Source organism: Carcharhinus amblyrhynchos, unplaced genomic scaffold, assembly GCF_965287045.1.
Source record: "Carcharhinus amblyrhynchos unplaced genomic scaffold, sCarAmb.v2.hapA scaffold_730, whole genome shotgun sequence".
Classification (NCBI taxonomy): Eukaryota; Metazoa; Chordata; class Chondrichthyes; order Carcharhiniformes; family Carcharhinidae; genus Carcharhinus; species Carcharhinus amblyrhynchos.
Genome location: NW_027650470.1, coordinates 43,445 through 65,792, shown reverse-complemented (window position 1 = coordinate 65,792; position 22,348 = coordinate 43,445). Strand labels below are relative to the sequence as shown.

At 50.8% G+C, this 22,348-nt stretch overlaps 1 protein-coding gene across 1 annotated transcript in view; it reads right to left on the bottom strand.

Moving 5' to 3' along the window:
* The window catches only part of LOC145339896 (polypeptide N-acetylgalactosaminyltransferase 14-like), a 46,700-nt gene that overhangs the window by 11,637 nt on the left and 12,715 nt on the right, over positions 1–22,348 (bottom strand). The window contains 3 exon segments of the mRNA XM_080184435.1: positions 2,207–2,272; positions 13,387–13,454; positions 20,370–20,468. Coding sequence (XP_080040561.1) covers positions 2,207–2,272; positions 13,387–13,454; positions 20,370–20,468 — 233 coding nt within the window.

Genomic DNA, 22,348 nt, shown 5'->3' with positions numbered 1-22,348 from the left:
CAAACACTGGGGAAATAAGAACAGAAACTCCCTCCATACTGACACTATAGTTAGTGCTATATGAGTGGCATGCTGGCACAGTAGTTAGCACTGTTGCCTCACGGTGCCAGGGACGCAGGTTTGATTCCTGGCTTGGGTTGCTGTCTGTATGGGGTTTGCGCCTTCTCCCCATATCCATGTGGGTTTCCTCCAGGTGCTCTGGTTTCCTCCCACAGCCCAAAGGTGTGTGGGTTAGGTGGATCAGCCAGGCTAAATTGCCCCTTAGTGTCAGGGGGACTAGCTAGGGGAAATGCATGGGGTTATGGGGATAGGGCCTGGGTGGGATTGTGGTCAGAGCAAACTCGATGGGCTGAACGGCCTCCTTCTGCACTGTAGGATTCTATGATTCTAAGAAAGTCCACTAATGCCTCTACCTTCTCAGGGCAAAAGAAAATTACAGCACAGGAACAGGCCCTTCGGCCCTCCAAGCCTGTACCGACCATGCTGCCCAACTGAACTAAAACCCCCTATCCTTCTGGGGACCATATCCCTCTATTCCCATCCTGTTCATGTACTCGTCAAGATGCCCCTTAAAAGTCACTACCGTATCCACTTCCACTACCTCCCCCAGCAATGAGTTCCAGGCACCCACCACCCTCTGTGTAAAATATCTGCCTCGTACATCTCCTTTAAACCTTGCCCCTCACACCTTAAACCTCTGCCCCCGAGTAATTAACTCTTCCAGCCTGGGAAAAAGCTTCTGACTATCCACTCTGTCCATGCCTCTCATAATCCTGTAGACTTCTATCAGGTCTCCCCTCAACCTCCGTCATTCCAGTGAGAACAAAGCAAGTTTCTCCAACCTCTCCTCATAGCTGATGCCCTCCACACCAGGCAACATCCTGGTAAATCTTTTCTGTATCCTCTCCAAAGCCTCCACATCCTTCTGGTAGTGTGGCAACCAGAATTGAACACTATATTCCAAGTGCAACCTCACTGAGGTTCTATAAAGCTGCAACATGACTTGCCAATTTTTAAACTCAATGCCCCAGCTGATGAAGGCAAGCATGCCGTATGCCTTCTTGTCTACCTTCTCCACCTGCATTTCCACTTTCAGTGACCTGTCTACACCCGGGTCCCTCTGTCTATCAATATTCTTAAGGGTTCTGCTATTTACTGTATGTTACCTATCTGTATTACACCTTCCAAAATGCATCAGCTCACATTTGTCTGGATTAAACTCCGTTTGCCATTTCTCCTCCCAAGTCTCCGACCGATCTATATCCTGCTGTATCCTCTGATGGTCCTCATTGCTATCCGCAAATCCACCAACCTTTGTGTCATCTGCAAACTTACTAATCAAAGTCTGAGGAAATTTGGCATGTCTGCATTGACTCTCACCAACTTTAACACCCTACAAAACATTCTCTGGTTGTATCACACTTGGTATGGCTCCTGCTCTGCCCAAGACTGCAAGGAACTACAAAAGGTTGTGAATAAAGTCCTGCAGCCAGTATAATCAAGAACCCCCAAGCACCCCAGACATTCTCTCTTCCACCTTCTTCCATCGGGAAAAAGATACAAAAGTCTGAGATCACGTCCCAACCTCGGGGGGGGTGCTGGGAGGGGGTGGGGCCCCCGGGAGAGGTCTGGTGGGGGGAAGACGGGGAGGGGGGAGGGCCCTCGGGGGGGAGGTGCTGATGGAGATGGGGAGGGGGTGGGGCCCCCGGGGGAGGGGAGGGCCCTCGGGGGGGAGGTGCTGATGGAGATGGGGAGGGGGTGGGGCCCCCAGGAGAGGTCTGGTGGGGGGAAGACGGGGAGGGGGTGGGGCCCCCAGGAGAGGGGAGGGCCCTCGGGGGGAGGTGCTGATGGAGATGGGGTGGGGGTGGGGCCCCTGGGAGAGGTCTGGTGGGGACTGAAGAACAGCTTCTTCCCTGCTGCTGTCAGACTTTTGAATGGACCTACCTCGCGTTAAGCTGATCTTTCTCCACACCCCAGTTATGACTGTAACACTACACTCTGCACTGTCTCATTTCCTTCTCTATGAACAGTATGCTTTGTCTGTATAGTGCGTAAGAAACAATACTGTTCACTGTATTTTAATACATGTGACAATAATAAATCAAATCAAATCCAATCCAATCTAATGCAATCATGTGGGAGATTGTGGAGCAGGACGGAGAGTTTATGAACCATACGAGTGAGTTACCGGCAGCTCCCACCTCACCTTCCCGGTGATTATTCCGGAAACATTTCACCTTTGGGAGTTTGGTCAGTAACTGGCAGTCATTGGCTGGAGAGAGAGAATGGCACAGGATCAGAGTTTGACAGCAAGTGGAAGATACCAGATAACAAAGTTTCACCTCACAGAGCCCTCCCCCCTCCCCGTCTCCCCCCTCAACACCTCCCGAGGGCCCTCCCCCCTCCCCGTCTCCCCCCCTCCCCCCCGACACCTCCCGAGGGCCCTCCCCCCTCCCGAGGGCCCTCCCCCTCCCCCCCCCCGACACCTCCCGAGGGCCCTCCCCCCTCCCGAGGGCCCTCCCCCCTCCCCCCCCGCCCCGACACCTCCCGAGGGCCCTCCCCCCTCCCCCCCGACACCTCCCGAGGGCCCTCCCCCCTCCCCCCCGACACCTCCCGAGGGCCCTCCCCCCTCCCCCCCCCGACACCTCCCGAGGGCCCTCCCCCCTCCCCCCCGACACCTCCCGAGGGCCCTCCCCCCTCCCCCCTCCCCCCCCGACACCTCCCGAGGGCCCTCCCCCCTCCCCCCCGACACCTCCCGAGGGCCCTCCCCCCTCCCCCCCGACACCTCCCGAGGGCCCTCCCCCCTCCCCCCCGACACCTCCCGAGGGCCCTCCCCCCTCCCCCCCGACACCTCCCGAGGGCCCTCCCCCCCCGACACCTCCCGAGGGCCCTCCCCCCCCGACACCTCCCGAGGGCCCTCCCCCCTCCCCCCCGACACCTCCCGAGGGCCCTCCCCCCTCCCCCCCCGACACCTCCCGAGGGCCCTCCCCCCCGACACCTCCCGAGGGCCCTCCCCCCTCCCCCCCCCGACACCTCCCGAGGGCCCTCCCCCCTCCCCCCTGACACCTCCCGAGGGCCCTCCCCCCCCCGACACCTCCCGAGGGCCCTCCCCCCTCCCCCCCGACACCTCCCGAGGGCCCTCCCCCCTCCCCCCCGACACCTCCCGAGGGCCCTCCCCCCTCCCCCCCCCGACACCTCCCGAGGGCCCTCCCCCCTCCCCCCCGACACCTCCCGAGGGCCCTCCCCCCCCCGACACCTCCCGAGGGCCCTCCCCCCTCCCCCCCCGACACCTCCCGAGGGCCCTCCCCCCTCCCCCCGACACCTCCCGAGGGCCCTCCCCCCTCCCCCCCGACACCTCCCGAGGGCCCTCCCCCCTCCCCCCCGACACCTCCCGAGGGCCCTCCCCCCCCGACACCTCCCGAGGGCCCTCCCCCCTCCCCCCCGACACCTCCCGAGGGCCCTCCCCCCTCCCCCGACACCTCCCGAGGGCCCTCCCCCCTCCCCCCCGACACCTCCCGAGGGCCCTCCCCCCCCCGACACCTCCCGAGGGCCCTCCCCCCTCCCCCCCCCGACACCTCCCGAGGGCCCTCCCCCCTCCCCCCCGACACCTCCCGAGGGCCCTCCCCCCCCCGACACCTCCCGAGGGCCCTCCCCCCTCCCCCCCGACACCTCCCGAGGGCCCTCCCCCCTCCCCCCCGACACCTCCCGAGGGCCCTCCCCCCTCCCCCCCGACACCTCCCGAGGGCCCTCCCCCCTCCCCGCCCCGACACCTCCCGAGGGCCCTCCCCCCTCCCCCCCGACACCTCCCGAGGGCCCTCCCCCCCCGACACCTCCCGAGGGCCCTCCCCCCTCCCCCCCGACACCTCCCGAGGGCCCTCCCCCCTCCCCCCCGACACCTCCCGAGGGCCCTCCCCCCTCCCCCCCCCGACACCTCCCGAGGGCCCTCCCCCTCCCCCCCGACACCTCCCGAGGGCCCTCCCCCCCCGACACCTCCCGAGGGCCCTCCCCCCTCCCCCCCCCGACACCTCCCGAGGGCCCTCCCCCCTCCCCCCCCGACACCTCCCGAGGGCCCTCCCCCTCTCCCCCCCCCGACACCTCCCGAGGTGCCTCAACCCCTCCCCGACAACTCCCCCCGACCTCTCCTGAGGCCCCTGACCCCTCCCAAGGGCCCCACCCCCTCGCCAGTGCCTCAACCCCTCCTCTGACCAGTTCCCCCCCCCCCAACCTCTCCCAAGGGCCCTGGCCCCTCCCGAGGCCCCCTCCCCATCACCAGTCCAAACCTGAGAGTACCGGAGAATCAAACAGACCCAACTGATTCAAATCAAAAAACAAAGTCCTGCAATTTACACAGCACCTTTCACATCCCTGACATCTCAAGCTGCTTCACAGCCAATTAAGCCCTTTTGATGGTCAGTCAATGTTGTAATGGAGGAAGTGAGGCCTCCAATTTGTGCACAGCAAGATCCCACAAACAGCATTGTGATAATGACCAGATTTTAGGATGTTGTTTGATGATTAAATACTGGCGAGGAAGCTGGAGATTCCTTCCTGCTTCAAATCAGGACCACGGGAACTTTCACATCACAAGATAATCTGTAAGTATATCAATGGGAAAAGGGTAACTTGGGAAAGAGTGGGTTCCTCGGGGGAAATCTGTGGCTGGAACCAGAGGACATTGGTAGGGTGTTGAATGGATATTTCACATCCAATTTCACCCAGGAGAATGAGGACAGTAGTGTGGAATTCAGGGAGAGACTGTGAGGTTCTTGAACAAATGGACATTGGGAAGGACAAGGTATTGGAGGTTTAAAAGTGGATAAATCTCCAGGTCCGGATGAATTGTGTTCCAGGCTGTTGTGGGAGGCGATGGAGGAGATTACAGGGGGCTCTGACCCAAATTCTCAATTCCTCTCCAGTCATGGCTCGTGCCAGACAACTGGGGAACAGAGCATGTAGTTCCACTATTTAAGAAAGGTTGTAGAGACAAGCCAGAGAATTACAGACCAGCGAGTCTCATCTCTGTGGTTGGGAAACTACTGGGGAAGATTCTGAAGGAGAGAATCTATCTGCATTTGGAGCAGCAAGGTTTGATCAGGGATAATCAGCATGGTTTTTCAGATGGAGGTCAGGTCTAACAAATTTTAATTGAATTTTTTGAGGAGGTGACCAAGTGTGTAGACGAGGGTAGGGCAGTTGATGTAGTTTATATGGATTTTAGCAAAGGTCCCTCATGGGAGACTTGTAAAGAAAGTAAATGCGCATGTGACACAGGATACAAGAGCAGGGAGATTATAGTAAATTTCAGTAAGACACTAGTTAGAGCTCAGCTGGAATATTGGGTAGGGTTCTGGGCGCCACACTGTAGGAAGGACGTGAGTACAGAAGAGGATTGTCAGAATGGTTCCAGGGATGAGAAACTTCAGTTATGAGGATAGAACGGAGAGGTTGGGACTGTTCTCCTTGGAGAGAAGAAGGTTAAGAGGAGATTTAATAGAGATGTTCAAAATCATGAGGGAGCTGGACAGAATACACAGGGAGAAACTGTTCTCACTCATAAAAGGATTGAGAATGAAAGTTTTAAGTTTATTTATCTTTAAATGTCACAAGTCGGCTTACATTAACACTGCAATGAAGTTACTGTGAAAATCCACCTGTTGCCACATTCCGGTGCCTGTTCGGGTTACTCTGAGGGAGAATTTAGCACGGCCAAAGAATCTAACCAGCACGTCTTTCAGACTGTGGGAGGAAACCAGAACACCCAGAGGAAACCCATGCAGACATGGGGAGAATGTGCAGACTCCACACAGACAGTGACCCAAGCCAGGAATTGAACCTGTGTCCCTGATGCAGTGAGGCAGCAGTGCTAACCACTGTGCTGCCGTGCTGTCCCAGGTTTAGTGATTTATAAAACAAGCAAATGTGATGTGAGGAAATAGTTTGTCACAGTGAGCGGCTGGGGTCTGGAAGTGTGGTGGAGGCAGCTTCAGTCGAGGCATTCGAGAGGGTATTTGATGATTATTTAAATAGAAACACTGTGAAGGGGTGTGGGAAAATGGCACTAAGACATGATGCTGGTTTAGGGAGCCAGCGCAGACACAATGGGCTGAATGGCCTCATCCTGCCTTGTGATTGTGTGAAATACGAACCTGCTGGAACAGTGCAGATTCAGACTGTGTCCAGCTGATGGCACCATGGAGTAACTTTCCCAACTCTGCCCACCGAGGCTGTGATTTTCCCATTCCCACAACCTGTCTGTCGGATCGCAGGGGGGAGATGTGCGTCTGCAGCCCCACACGGGGATTTGTGCGTGTGCCGGGAACCCACGCACATCTCCCAGAGCTGGCGAACAGTCGCAGGGCAGACCACACTGGAGACCGGCGGGAAGGCAGGCAAGTCATTTAAATCTTTTCTACACAAATTATAAATATGTATACGGGTTAATTATCGGATCGAATCTCCCACCCTGTCAGGAGTACATCATTCCAGCTCCCTACATTCGGGGAACCAGCGGGAGACCCTGCCGGAATGGATGGGGGGGGGGTAATCGGGGGGGTTGGGTGACAGGGGGGTGGTGCCCCCTGGGCATGGGCACCCTGGCAGTGCCAGCCTCTGTCCCCATGACTGCCCAAGGGGCAAAGTGCCCATGCCCAGGAGCCTCCCTGGGACATGGGCAGTGCCATGGGGGCAGGGCCTATTGTGGGCAGAGCCTAGGGGCGATTGGTGGGGGTGGGAGTGGGGGGGGGACCCGCTGCCACTCTGCAGACAGGATCAGTCTAGGGTGGAGGGAGAGCAGAGATTGGGACGGGCTGGGGGTGTCTGCCCGGGGCAGGCTGGCCTGCCTCCTGGGGGAAGAGGACGTGGGATCTGACCCCGGGTGGAGTGGGGGGAACGTCTGCTGGGTGAGGGGGGGGTGAGGATCGCCTCTGCTGGGGGGAGGGGGTGGGCACTCCAGGACAGGGGGGGGGGGGGCAGTCAGGGCTGGCCTGGGAATTGATGTGGGGGCCATGATCATGACTGGGGGGGGGGGCTGAAGGGGCAGCACTGTGGGGGTCCCGGGCTGGCCAGTGATCGAGCTGGACAGCAAATGGGGCGACTGACGGATCGGGGCCACTGTGCATGCGCAGAGCTCCAGAACTGTCAAACTCTGGCGCAAACAGACCCCCGTCTGCCTGGGTTTTCAATGAGATTCACAACTGAGTTCACAACTGGGACCTCCGCAGCGCACAGACTGAGGGAGATTCAGGTGCGAAGATGAACTGACAAAACAGCCAGGATCTAGAACAGTTTTCCCACCAATTCAGCACTTTTGGGAGAATGGTAGCCTCTGTCTCCACCTTGGATCCTCAGCAAGACGTTACATTCACTGCCTGATCACTGGAGAGCTGGGAGCGCAGTGGGCAGTGCCCCTACCACTGGACAGCAGCTGTAGGCTTGTGTCCAGCACCAGGAACTGCTGGCTACAGAGAGAGCATCCAACACCATTCATCAGACCGCCAACCAGCTTGGAAAACCTTCCAGCAGTTCCCCAGTATTCCCCAAAGGAACAGTGTGGGAGATAAAATAACTAACTCATCAGGGGCAATGCTGCACTGCTTATTATTGATAAAAGGAAGAGGGAGAAAGCTAAATCCTACTCTGCCAGAACACTGGAGAATTGTGAATGTTACACCTTTGTTCAAAAAGGGGCACAAGGATAAAGCCGGTTACTATAGAGCAGTTTGACTTCAATGGGAGGGAAACCTCTGGAAACTAGTTTGAGACAAAATCAATAGCACTGAGACAAATACAGGATAATTAAGGAAAGCCAGCATAGATTCATTAAATTAAAATAACGTTTAATTAATTTGCTAGAGTTTTTTGAGGTTGACAAGGGTAACACAGTTGATGTGTACATGGATTTTCAAAAGGTATTTGATACAGTGCTTTACAACAGACTTGTGAGCAAAATTCCGGCTCACAGAATAAAAGGGAAAGTAGGCACTTGGATGAGAAATTGGCTGAGTGATAGGAAAGAGAGAGTGGTGATAAATGGTTGGTTTTCAAATTGGAGGAAGGTTTGTAGTGGAGTTTCCCAGGGGTCAATGTTGGGACCCTTAATCTTCCTCATATATATTAATGTATTAGTTAATACATTAGTTAATTAATATTAGTTAGTTAATATACATTAGTTAATATAATATATTAGTTAGAAAAATGCTAGAATCCGTCATCAAAGAAGAAAAGGGGAGTTAAAAGGGCGAAAAGAGGGCATGAAATGGCTTTGGCTGATAGGATTAAGGAAAATCCAAAGGCATTTTATTCCTATATTAGGAGCAAGAGAGTGGTTAGAGGGGAAATTGGTCCTCTTAGGGACAAAAGTGGGGAGTTATGTACCGAGTCTGAGGGAATGGGGGAGATCCTGAATGAATACTTTGCGTCGGTATTCACGAAGGAGAGGGGTTTGGTGTCGTGTAATGTCTTGGAGGGATCTGTAGATCAGTGAAAGGAAATATCTATTATGAGGGAGGAAGTGCTAAGGTTTTTAGGTAGCATAAAAACGGATAAAGCTCCGGGGCCTGATGGTATTTATCCCAGGCTGCTTAGGGAGGTGAAAGATGAAATTGCTGGGCCTCTGACGCAAATCTTTGTCTCTTCTTTGAACACAGGTGAGGTCCCAGAAGACTGGAGGGTAGCTAATGTGGTACCGCTGTTGAAAAAGGGTAGTAGGGATAACCCTGGTAATTACAGACCAGTGAGTTTGACATCAGTGGTAGGAAAATTATTGGAAAAAATTCTTAGGGGTAGGATGTATGAGCATTCCTCCCACACCCCAAAGATGTACTCTTAGGCTGATTGGTGTACCAAATTGACACTATTCTCCCCTGAATCTGGCTACATTAGGGGTTCCACTCACATACACACAGGGCAGGGTAGGTGTAGGAGGATGCGGCGGCGTGGGCTCGTTGGGCCGAAGGGCCTGTTTCCCGTGCTGGGTTGTTCTTTGTTCTTTGTTTAAATAGCGAGGCACCTAGAAAAGAATGGTTTAATAGAGCAGACGCAGCACGGATTCGTTAAGGGGAAGTCATGTTTGACGAATTTATTGGATTTCTATGAGGATGTGACTAGTGCGGTAGACAGAGGGGAACCAGTGGATGTGGTGTTTCTAGATTTCCAAAAGGTGTTTGATAAGGTGCCTCACAAAAGGTTGCTTCAGAAGGTTAGAGGGCATGGAGTTGGGGGTAAGGTGTTAGCGTGGATAGAGGATTGGTTGTCAAATACGAGGCAGAGAGTGGGGGTCAACGGGTGCTATTCGGATTGGTGGTTGGTGACTAGTGGAGTGCCGCAGGGGTCGGTGCTGGGGCCTCAGCTTTTTACCATTTATATAGATGATCTGGAGGAGGGGGCTGAGTGTAGGGTGATGAAATTTGCTGATGAAACGAAGATGAGTGGAAAAGCAAATTGTGTGGAGGGTGTGGAAAGTCTGCAGAGAGATCTGGATAGGCTGAGTGAGTGGGCGAGGACCTGGCAGATGGAGTACAATGTTAGCAAGTGTGAGGTTATCCACTTTGGCAGAAATAATAGTAGGAGGAATTACTATTTAATGGGCGAAAAGCTGCAGCATGCTACGGTGCAGAGGGACCTCGGGGTCCTTGTGCATGAGTCGCAAAAACCCAGTCTGCAGGTGCAGCAGGTGGTCAGGAAGGCGAATGGGATGCTGGCCTTCATAGCGAGGGGGATTGAATATAAAAGTAGGGAGGTCTTGCTGTGGCTGTATAGGGCATTGGTGAGGCCGCAGCTGGAGTACTGTGTGCAGTTTTGGTCGCCGCACTTGCACAAGGATATTTTGGCCTTGGAGGGAGTGCAGAGGAGGTTTACTAGGCTGATACCGGAGATGAGGGGGTTGGACTATGAAGAGAGACTAAATAGACTGGGTTTGTACTTGTTGGGAGTTTAGAAGGCTGAGGGGGGATCTTATAGAGACGTATAAGATAATGAAGGGGATGGATAGGGCAGAGGTAGAGAGATTCTTCCAGCTCAGAAAGGATAGTAGGACTAGAGGGCACAGCCTCAAGATAAGGGGGGTGCAGTTTGGATCAGAGTTGAGGAGGAACTTCTTCACTCAAAGGGTGGTGAATCTCTGGAATTCTCTGCCCGTTGAAGTGGTGGAGGCTAACTCGCTCAATATATTTAAGTCATGGGTAGATAGGTTTCTGATAGACAGGGGAATTAAGGGTTATGGGGAGAGGGCGGGAATGTGGAACTGATCCACTTCAGATCAGCCATGATCTTATTGAATGGTGGGGCAGGCTCGAAGGGCTAGATGGTCTACTCCTGCTCCTATTTCTTATGTTATTAATGACCTAGACTGTGGTGTTCAGAATATGGTTTCAAAACTTGCAGGTGATACAAAGATTGGAAACATTGTCAACCGCGATGGGGAGAGTTTTGAATATCAAAAGGATATTGACACGTGGGTGAACTGGGCTGACAAGTGGCAGATGATGTTCAATGCAGAGAAATGTGAGGTGATTCATGTTGGCAGGAAGAATATGGAGAGACCGGTATAAAACAAAGGGAGAAAGTCTAAAGGAGGTGTAGGAACAGAGAGAGCTCTGTGTCTATGTATATAGGTCATTGAAGAGACAGCATGTGTTGAGAGACTCGTTAATAAAGCAGATGGTATCTTCGACTTTATTAATAGGGACATTGAGTACAAGAGGAAGGAGGTCATGTTAAACTTGTATCGAAGAACAAAGAACAGTACAGCACAGGAACATGCCCTATGACCCACCAAGTCTGTGTCAGCACAGATGCCTCTCTAATCCAATATTTTCTTGCTTCTACATGATCCATATCCCTCTATTCCAGGCCTATTCATGTATCTATCCAGGTGCCTCTTGAACGTTGATATAGAATTTGCTTCCATCACCTCCTTCGGCAGCACGTTCCAGGCATTCACCACCCTCTGTGTGAAAGACTGACCCTTGCATCTCTTTTCAACTTTCTCCCCTCACTTTCAAACTATCCCCCAGAGTAATTAACCCTTTGGCCCTGGGAAAATGTCTCTGACTCTATCCAAGTCTGTCATAATCTTGTAAACCTCTATCAGGTCCCCCCGGCGCTCCAGTGAAAACAATCCAAGTTTGTTCAACCTTTCTTCATAGTCCATATCCTCCAAACTAGGCAAAGTCCTGGAAAATCTCTTCTACACCCTTTCCAATGCATCAATATCCTTCCGGTAGTGCAGCAACCAGAATTATACACAATACTCCAAATGCGGCCTAACTACTTAGCTAGGCCTCATCTAGAGTACTGTGTCCAGTTCCACACGTACATAAGAACATAAGAACATAAGAAATAGGAGCAGGAGTAGGCCATCTAGCCCTTCGAGCCTGCCCCGCCATTCAATAAGATCATGGCTGATCTGTTGTGGCTCAGTTCCACTTTCCCGCCCTCTCCCCATAACCCTTAATCCCCGCTCTTATCAAGAACCCATCAACCCGCTTCTTAAAAATATTTAGCGAGGCAGCCTCCACCACTTCAACGGGCAGAGAATTCCAGAGATTCACCACCCTTTGAGTGAAGAAGTTCCTCCTCAACTCCGTTCTAAACCGCCTCCCCTTTATCTTGAGGCTGTGCCCCCTAGTCCTACTGTCTTTTTTGAGCGGGAAGAGTCTCTCCACCTCTATCCTATCCATCCCATTCATCATCTTATACGTCTCAATGAGATCTCCCCTCATTCTTCTAAACTCTAACGAGTACAAGCCTAGTTTATTCAGCCTCTCCTCATAGCTCAATCCCCTCAACTCCGGTATCAGCCTAGTAAACCTCCTCTGCACTCCCTCCAGGGCCAAAATATCCTTGCGCAGGTGCGGCGCCCAAAACTGCACACAGTACTCCAGCTGCGGCCTCACCAATGCCCTATACAGCTGCAGCAAGACCTCCCTACTTTTATATTCAATCCCCCTCGCTATGAAGGCCAGCATCCCATTCGCCTTCCTGACCACCTGCTGCACCTGCAAGCTGGGTTTTTGCGACTCATGCACAAGGACCCCGAGGTCCCTCTGCACCGTCGCCTGCTGCAGTTTTTCGCCACGTAAGTAATAGTCCTTCCTACCAAAGTGGACCACCTCGCACTTGCCAACATTAAATTCCATTTGCCATTTCCTGGCCCATTCGCCCAGCCTATCTAGATCCTTCTGCAGACTCTCCACACCCTCCGCACAATTTGCCGTTCCACCAATCTTGGTGTCATCAGCAAATTTCGACACCATACACTCGGTTCCCTCCTCCAGATCATCTATATAAATGGTAAATAGCTGAGGCCCCAGCACCGACCCCTGGGGCACCCCACTAGTCACCAACCGCCAATCCGAATAGCACCCATTGACCCCCACTCTCTGCCTCCTATTTGACAACCAATCCTCTATCCACGCTAACACCCTACCCCCAACTCCATGTCCCCTGACCTTCTGCAATAACCTCTTGTGAGGCACTTTGTCAAACGCCTTCTGAAAATCCAGAAAGACCACATCCACCGGCTCTCCTCTATCCACTGCCCTAGACACATCCTCATAGAACTCCAGTAAATTTGTCAGACACGACTTCCCTTTAATGAAACCGTGCTGCGTCTGCTCTATCAAGCAATTCCCTTCAAGATGCCTCGCAATTTCCTCCTTAATGACAGATTCTAACATTTTACCTACAACAGACGTTAAACTAACCGGCCTATAATTCCCCGCCTTTTGCCTGGCACCCTTCTTAAACAACGGCGTAACATTAGCCGTTTTCCAATCTTCCGGCACTTCATGTCAGACATGAGGAAGGATGTGAGGATGTTGGAGAGAGTATGGAGCAAATTCACAACATTGATTCTCCAGATAAAGAACTGTAGCTATGAGAATTGGAGAGGTTGGGACTGTTTTCCTTGGAGAAAGGGTGGCTGAAAGGAAACTTGATAAAGATAATCAGGATCCAGAGGGGTACAGACAGGGTAAATAGAGAGAAACTGTTACCACTCAAGACAGAACCAAGAACTAGAGGGTACAGATTCAAACTCATTGGCAAAAGTTGGAAAAGTGATCTGAGAACAAGTTTTTCCACCCAGAGAGTGATTGGAGTCTGGAATGGACTTCCTGAGAGGGTGGTGAAGGCAGGATTGATCGTGGGGGGGGCAGAGATTCCAAAGTGAATTGGATTGCTATCTGAAGAGAGAGACTGTGCAAGGTTATGGGGATAAGACAGTGGGTTGGGATCAGGAGTCAGTGCAAACCCGATCTGCACCATAATGATTCTGTGAGACATCACACAATGAGGCCATTGTATCTGTTCATTCTTCAACTATCACTTTCCCCATTCTCCGTATCCTTAAAGGAAAGGTCAGTCCGGAGGTTATCCGATACTTACGGTCGTCACTGAAGTCATCGACTAAAATGATCTCATGGACAAGATAGGCAGGACTGCGATTCAATACACTGTTAGAGAGAGAGATAGGAACAGTCCAGTTAGTGAGGGGTGTCTGCTGTGTGCAATCCAACCATTATAAAGGTAACCAGTGTTTGGGAGTTAATGTTACATTTTATCAAGGAGAAAATATAATTCAAATAATTAACTTGATTCACTTGCTATGGGTTTTGTAATAAGCCTATTGATTACAACCAGCCTACCAATCAGAACCAACCTCCAATGACAACCTACCAATCAGAACCAATCTCCAATGACAGCCTACCAATCAGAACCAACCGCCAATGACAGCCTACCAATCAGAACCAATCTCCAATGACAGCCTACCAATCAGAACCAACCGCCAATGACAGCCTACCAATCAGAACCAATCTCCAATGACAGCCTACCAATCAGAACCAACCGCCAATGACAGCCTACCAATCAGAACCAACTTCTATTGACAGCCTACCAATCAGAATTAATCACCCAATTAAGTCAGTCTGCCAATCAGAACCATGTTACCAATTACAACCAACAGACCAATGGGAGCCAGTCTACTGATTACAGTTAGCCGAGCAGTGGTGACCAATCAGGGAAGATTGACTGGGAGGAATTCATTCCCAATCTGAGGAGTGTGATCTCCCTCGGAAACAGACTGCAATCTGTGCTGCCTTCTCACTTCCTCGGGAATGGTTAATCCCCGGCTTCTCAACATAAGAACATAAGAAATAGGAGCAGGAGTAGGCCATCTAGCCCCTTGAGCCTGCCCCGCCATTCAATAAGATCATGGCTGATCTGTCGTGGCTCAGTTCCACTTTCCTGCTTTCTCCCCATAACCCTTAATCCCCTTGCCGAACAAAAACCTATCTACCCGCTTCTTAAATATATTGAGCGAGGCAGCCTCCACCACTTCAACGGGCAGAGAATTCCAGAGATTCACCACCCTTTGAGTGAAGAAGTTCCTCCTCAACTCCGTCCTAAGCTGCCCCCCCCCCTTATCTTGAGACTGTGCCCCCTAGTCCTACTGTCCTTTCTGAGCGGGAAGAGCCTCTCCACCTCTACCCTATCCATCCCATTCATTATCTTATACGTCTCTATAAGATCCCCCCTCTTCCTTCTAAACTCCAACGAGTAAACTCCAATGAATACAGACCCATACACTTAATCACCTGACCATTCCATTCTAGTGGAGGGTTATTACTGCAATGGGAGATGCCCACCTCCAGCACCCTCCCTGACCTCTCCAGTTACTTACACAACATTGAGGGCCAAAGGGCCTGTACTATGCTGTACTGTTCTATGTTTCTATGTTCTGTACCAAATGGAATATTAACTTTAACAAAGAAATACACTTTTGCTGAACACAGTGTCGATTTGAAGTTCCTGTTCATTTGCACCCAGGAAATCATTTCACTCCATGGAGACACAACAAACTTCCAGAGATAATGAACCATAAAAATCACACAGTGCAGAAGAGGCCCTTCAGCCCATCGAGTCTGTACTGAGACATTAGAAATACCTGACCTGCCACCTAATCCCATCTGCCAGCACTTGGCCCATTGCCCTGAATGTTATGGGGTGTCAAATACTCACCCAGGTATTTTGTAAAGGATGTGAGACATCCCGCCTCCACCACCCTCCCAGGCAGTGCATTCCAGACCGTCACCACCCTCTGGGTAAAAAGGGTTTTTCTCAAATCCCCCTAAACCTCCCACCCCTCACCTTGAACTTCTGTCCCCTCGTGACTGACCCTTCAGCTAAAACTCCTTATCCACTCTGTCCGTGCCCCTCATAATCTTGAACACCTCGATCAGGTTTCTCTGCCCCAGAGAAAACAACCCAAGTCTATCCAACCTCTCTCCATAATGTAAATGTTCCATCCCAGGCAGCATCCTGGTGAATCTCCTCTGCACCCCCTCCAGTGTATTCACATCCTTCCTGTAATGTGGTGACCAGAACTGCACACAGTGCTCCAGCTGCAGCCTCACCAGAGTTCTACACAACTCCAACATGACTTCCCTAATCTGTGCCTCAACTGATAAAGGCAAATATCCCATTAGCCTTTTTCACCTTCCTGCTAACATGTCCTTCCACCTTCAGAGATCTACGGACAATCCAAAGGTCCAGACACAATCCCTGAACCTTTGTTGACCTTTTTAATCTGCATCTTCTCAGGCCGAGTTTAACATCTGATCTGTAAAGTTGTGTTTTCTGTATGTTTGAGATCTGTGTGTGTGTGTTTGAGTGTATTGGTGGGAAGTTTAGAGATGTTTGTATCTTTTTAACAGTTTGAATATTTGTACGTGGGTAAGTTTAATCACAGATTTAACTCATGGATTCTGTCTGGCTTAATTCTCACAAACTGCACACAGTCAGGGGAAGGGCAGAAGAGGGTCACCTGGTTTGGGGAACCAATTGGACCTGAGGGTGGGTCATCATCCCAGAGGGTGGGGTCCTCTCTTAGGCAGGAGACATGTGGAAGACATGTAGGGGCTGGGGCAGTAGGTGGGCTGATCCAGGGGTTGTACAAGAGGTGGTGATGACTGCAATGATCGATCATTGGAATAGTTTATATGAATACTCACTGGTCTTTTCTGTGTGTTTATATGGAATAATGAAATACTGTACTGTTGCATCTTGTGTTAAATGGAAAATGAAAACTTGCAATAAAAACATCCTGAAAAAATACCAGGAATGTTTGAGAGGCCAAGGGTAGCACAGTGGTTAGCACTGCTGCCTCACAGCGCCAGGGACCCGGGTTCGATTCCCGGCTTGGGTCACTCTCTGTGCAGAGTTTGCATGTTCTCCCCGTGTCTGTGTGGATTCCCTCCGGGTGCTCCAGTTTCCTCCCACAGTCTAAAAGACTGGTTATGTGCATTAGCCATGCTAAATTCTCCCTCACTGTAACCAGACAGGCACTGGAGTGTGGCGACTAGGGGATTTTCACAGTAACTTCATTGCAGTGTTAATGTAAGCCTACTTCAGACACTAATAAATAAACTTAAAACTTAAAGAATTGGTAGAGTGCAGAGTCTGTGGGGTTGTAGGACTGAGGGGATGGCAGAGATCGGTGAGATGTGGAGATGCCGGCGTTGAACTGGGGTAAACACAAGCTTTCGGAACACACTGTTCCTTCAGCAGGTGAGTGGAGAGTTTTGTTCAGAAACAGGGCATATAAAGGCACACACAGTTTACAGAATACTGATTAGAATGCGAGTCTTTACAGCTAATCTGCTAATCAAGTCTTAAAGGTGCAGACAATGTGAGTGGAGATAGCATTAAGCATGGGTTAAAGAGATGTGTATTGTCTCCAGACAGGACAGTAAGTGAGATGTTGCAAGTTCAGGCAAGTCATGGGGATTACAGATAGTGTGACATGAACCCAAGATCCCGGTTGAGGCTGTCCTCATGTGTGCGGAACTTGGCTATCAGTTTCTGCTCAGTGACTCTGCGCTGTCATGTGTTGTGAAGGCCGCCTTGGAGAACGTTTAGTTCTCCAAGGTGAGGCCATGGAGCTGTCTGGAACCACGGATGAGAAACTGGAACACACACAGGGTGAGGGGGGGTGGGAGTAGGGAGGGTTCACTCCGTCTCTTTCTGTTGGTCTATCTGTGTTGAGGCCTGGGTGTTCTGATAGCTGCTGTCTCTGTGTCACAGGAAAGGTCCAACATTCATCTCCCCAAATCACCCTCGTGCAGCATTCCGGTCTCTCAGAGTCAGGGTACAATTCCTGACAGGAACAGGGAATTTGGAGTCAATCATCACCACGTTTAAACTATTTAGAGGGAGGATAAAGAGAGATTCATTGAGACAGTTTGGTGAGTCACTGATTGTCTCAGTGAGGGGAATTGGGATAGAGGTTCCGAATGGAGGGTGTGAAATGTACAGAGGGATATGGAGAGGTAACAGTTTGGGATTGCTTCATTTGGGAATGCTGTTCGGAATTGTAGACTGGTGCAGGTGTAGATCCTGTCAGACACTTCCTGTTTCACAGCCTCCCCAGCTATCACTGAGGTATCACACTGCCTCACAGCCAGAGAGAGCAACAGAGCCGGTGAGGAGGGAGGGGGAGGGAGTGGCGTCCTCAGAAATAAACCCTTCACGTAGCTTCTTTTTTATGTGTGTTTCTGTCACTAGTGTGCCTTTATGAGTCTGTGCTTTGTTTGATATCTGTGTGTGTCTCTTTGTGTGTGTGCCTTTGTGAATGTGTGTGTGTCTCTGTCTGTGTACACGTGTGTCTCTCCATGTGTGTGAGTATGCGTCTGTGTGTGTGCATCTACATGTGTCTCTGTGTGGTTTGTGTGTATGTGTGGGGGAGAAAATGTATGTGTGTATGTGGGCATCTGTACATGTATGTGTTTGTATGTTTGTACACAATATACCTGTATGTTACGTATGTGTTTGTGTGTGTGTGAGTGAGCAGCCATCTCGGACTCAGGGAACTTTAACTTTCTACAGTAGTGATAGAGGCTATTCAGCCCATTGTACCCCTGCTAGCTCTTTCCTGGAACAATCAATATGAACTCCCCTGTAGTTCTTTCTCTGTAACGCTCTGTCTTTCCCCGTTGTGGTATTATATACCATGGTTTCTGGTTCAGTGGAATAACACTGCAAACACCAGCAGCCCCTGTGTATAAAAAACTCTCCAATCATCTCCCCTTCTCAGTCATTATTTTCTATCTCTAATTCCTCATCACTGATTCTCCAATCAGAGGAAGTGATTATGCCTCAGCTCTCTGGGAGCTGGGATTTCCTGGTGTTGTATCTGAGATTTCTCCCCACACTTACACTCTCCTGCCCCCTCCCCACCACCCCCCCCCCCCCCCCCCCCGCCGCTCTCTGTAACAGGCTGTGTCAGACCCAGAGTAAGAAATCTCACAATACCAGGTTAAAGTCCAGCAGGTTTGTTTAGCAGCACATATCACACAGATTGATTTGTGATATCAAATAAACCTATTGGATTTTAACCTGGTGTTGTGAGACTACTTACCATGCCCACCCCAGTCCAACGCCGGCATCTCCACATCAGACACAGAGCACAGAGCAAGCTGGCCTCTCTACACACTTACCCTCACTGCTGCAATCTTACACTCTGATCAGTAAGAGGCAATATTTATTGATTACTTTTCAAGCTTTAACACTGGCATTTACTCCCTTCGCACACTCAGCATGTGAACCCATAGACCCCTGCTAAACAAATTCATTCAGCTTTTTCACTGAGAAACACAGCCAGCACAGAGATTAACACTCAACATTCAATCCTTACCCTCACACTCACTCACACACTATTACACTCACACTATCACACTCACACACTATCACACACACTATTACACTCACACTATCACACTCACACACTATCACACTCACACACTATCACACTCACTATTACACTCACACACTATTACACACACACTATCACACTCACACACTATCACACTCACACACTATCACACTCACACACTATCACACTCACACACTATCACACTCACTAGTACACTCACACACTATTACACACACACCATCACACTCACATACTATCACACACACACACTATCACACTCACTGTTACACTCACACACTATCACACTCACACACTATCACACTCACTATTACACTCACACACTATTACACACTATCACACACACACACACTATCACACTCACTGTTACACTCACACACTATTACACACTATCACACACACACACTATCACACTCACTGTTACACTCACACACTATCACACACACACACTATCACACTCACTATTACACTCATACACTATCTCACTCACACACTATCACACACACACTATCACACTCACACACTATCATACTCACACTCTATTACACTCTTTCTCACTCACTCACACACTATCACACACACTATCACACTCACACACTATCACACTCACACACTATTACACTCTATCTCACACACACACTCACACTCTATCACACTCACCCACTATCACACTCACTGTCACACTATCTCACACACACACTCACACCCATATACTATTACACTTTATCTCACACTCACTCATTCACTATCATACTCACACGCTATTACAATCACTATCACACTCACACACTATTACAATCACTATCACACTCACACAGTATTACACTCACTATCACACTCACATACTATTACACTCACTGTCACACTCACTATCTCACACACACACTATTACACTCTATCTCACATACACACACTCATGCACTATCACACTCACACACTATTATACGCTATCTCACAGACACACACTATCACACTCACAGTATTACACTATCTCACACACTATCACACTCACACACTATCACACTATCTCACACACACACACACAATATCACCCTCATGCATTATTACAGTATCTCACACACACACACTATCACACTCACACTTTGTCACACACACACTGTCACACTCACACTCTGTCACAGTCACACACTATCACACTCACACACTGTCACACTCATACACTGTCATGCTCACACCCTGTCACACTCACACTGTCACCCCCACACTCTGTCACACACACTCTGTCAGACACACCCTGTCACACTCACACTCTGTCACACTCACACCCTGTCACACTCAAATATTGCCACAATCACACACTGTCACACTCACACTCTCCCACACATTGTCTCATACTCACACTCACATGGACGCTCTCTCATGTGCACTCTCTGTGCCCTCCCACACACACACACTCACACACACACACTCTCACACACTCTTTCACATTCACACACACTCTCACACACACTCCCACACACACACACTCACACACACACACTCTCACACTCTTTCACATTCACACACACTCTCACACACACTCCCACACACACACTCTCTCATACACACACTCTCACAAATTCACTCTTTCACACTCACTCTCACTTTCTCTCTCTCTCTCCCCTCTCCCTGTCACACTCACCTCCTCACAGTGCGCAGTAAGGCTGATCGGGCTTCGTTGTGTAGTGTGATGATGATACTAGTGGCTGGGAGCTCAGCGCTGTATTGCTGCATGGAACACCTGTAAATGGAGAGACAGCCAGTCACACAGTGAAATGGACACTGACCCCAGAAACCTCGGAGTCAACCTGCGTGTGGCAGGGATGGTCAGTGTCTCAGTCAGTCTGTGATAGAACATCCTCCCCATGGACTCTTTCTCAGAACGGACCATTCTGAGGCAGAGAGGCTCTGGAATACTCTTCAAGAAAGGAGCAAGAAGGGAAATGGAGAGAGACTCGGAGAAAAGAGGTGGCAGCTCTCTGAACAAGTCCTAGCTTAAAACAGAGGAAAGGATGGATGAAGGGTCTCTGGAACTGTGTCAGTGTGGCTTCAGTGGGGCAACACTGGTTAGCACTGCTGCTTCACAGCTCCAGGGACCCGGGTGCGATTCCCGGCCTGGGTCACTGTCTGTGTGGAGTTTGCATGCTCTCCCTGTGTCTGTGTGGGTTTCCTCCGGGTGCTCCGGTTTCCTCCCACAGTCTGAAGACATGCGGGTTAGGTTGGTTGGCCATGCGAAATTCTCCCTCAGTGTCCCAAGATGTGTAGGTTAGGATTAGTGGAGTAATCACGTGGGGAGAGGGTAAAGGGGAGACCCTGAGTGGGATGTTCTTTCGAGACTCACTGCGGACTCGATGGGACGAATGGATACCTTCTGCACTGCAGGGTTTTTATACCTCCAACAGTGATGTTAAAACAGGTTTGATAATGATCTAGCTAAAGTCTGAAAGGGATAGGGTGTTAACAGCACACTGTGTGTCTAAGGGGACACGGTGTTAACAGCACACTGTGTGTCTAAGGGGACAGGGTGTTAACAGCACACTGTGTGTCTAAGGGGACAGGGTGTTAACAGCACACTGTGTGTCTAAGGGGACACGGTGTTAACAGCACACTGTGTGTCTAAGGGGACAGGGTGTTAACAGCACACTGTGTGTCTAAGGGGACACTGTGTTAACAGCACACTGTGTGTCTAAGGGGACAGGGTGTTAACAGCACACTGTGTGTCTCAGGGGACAGGGTGTTAACAGCACACTGTGTGTCTAAGGGGACAGGGTGTTAACAGCACACTGTGTGTCTAAGGGGACAGAGTGTTAACAGCACACTGTGTGTCTAAGGGGACAGGGTGTTAACAGCACACTGTGTGTCTAAGGGGACACGGTGTTAACAGCACACTGTGTGTCTAAGGGGACAGGGTGTTAACAGCACACTGTGTGTCTAAGGGGACAGAGTGTTAACAGCACACTGTGTGTCTAAGGGGACAGGGTGTTAACAGCACACTGTGTGTCTAAGGGGACAGAGTGTTAACAGCACACTGTGTGTCTAAGGGGACAGGGTGTTAACAGCACACCGTGTGTCTAAGGGGACAGGGTGTTAACAGCACACTGTGTGTCTAAGGGGACACGGTGTTAACAGCACACTGTGTGTCTAAGGGGACAGGGTGTTAACAGCACACTGTGTGTCTAAGGGGACAGGGTGTTAACAGCACACTGTGTGTCTGAGGGGACAGGGTGTTAACAGCACACTGTGTGTCTAAGGGGACAGGGTGTTAACAGCACACTGTGTGTCTAAGGGGACACGGTGTTAACAGCACACTGTGTGTCTAAGGGGACAGGGTGTTAACAGCACACCGTGTGTCTAAGGGGACAGGGTGTTAACAGCACACTGTGTGTCTAAGGGGACAGGGTGTTAACAGCACACCGTGTGTCTAAGGGGACAGGGTGTTAACAGCACACTGTGTGTCTAAGGGGACACGGTGTTAACAGCACACTGTGTGTCTAAGGGGACAGGGTGTTAACAGCACACCGTGTGTCTAAGGGGACAGGGTGTTAACAGCACACCGTGTGTCTAAGGGGACAGGGTGTTAACAGCACACTGTGTGTCTAAGGGGACAGGGTGTTAACAGCA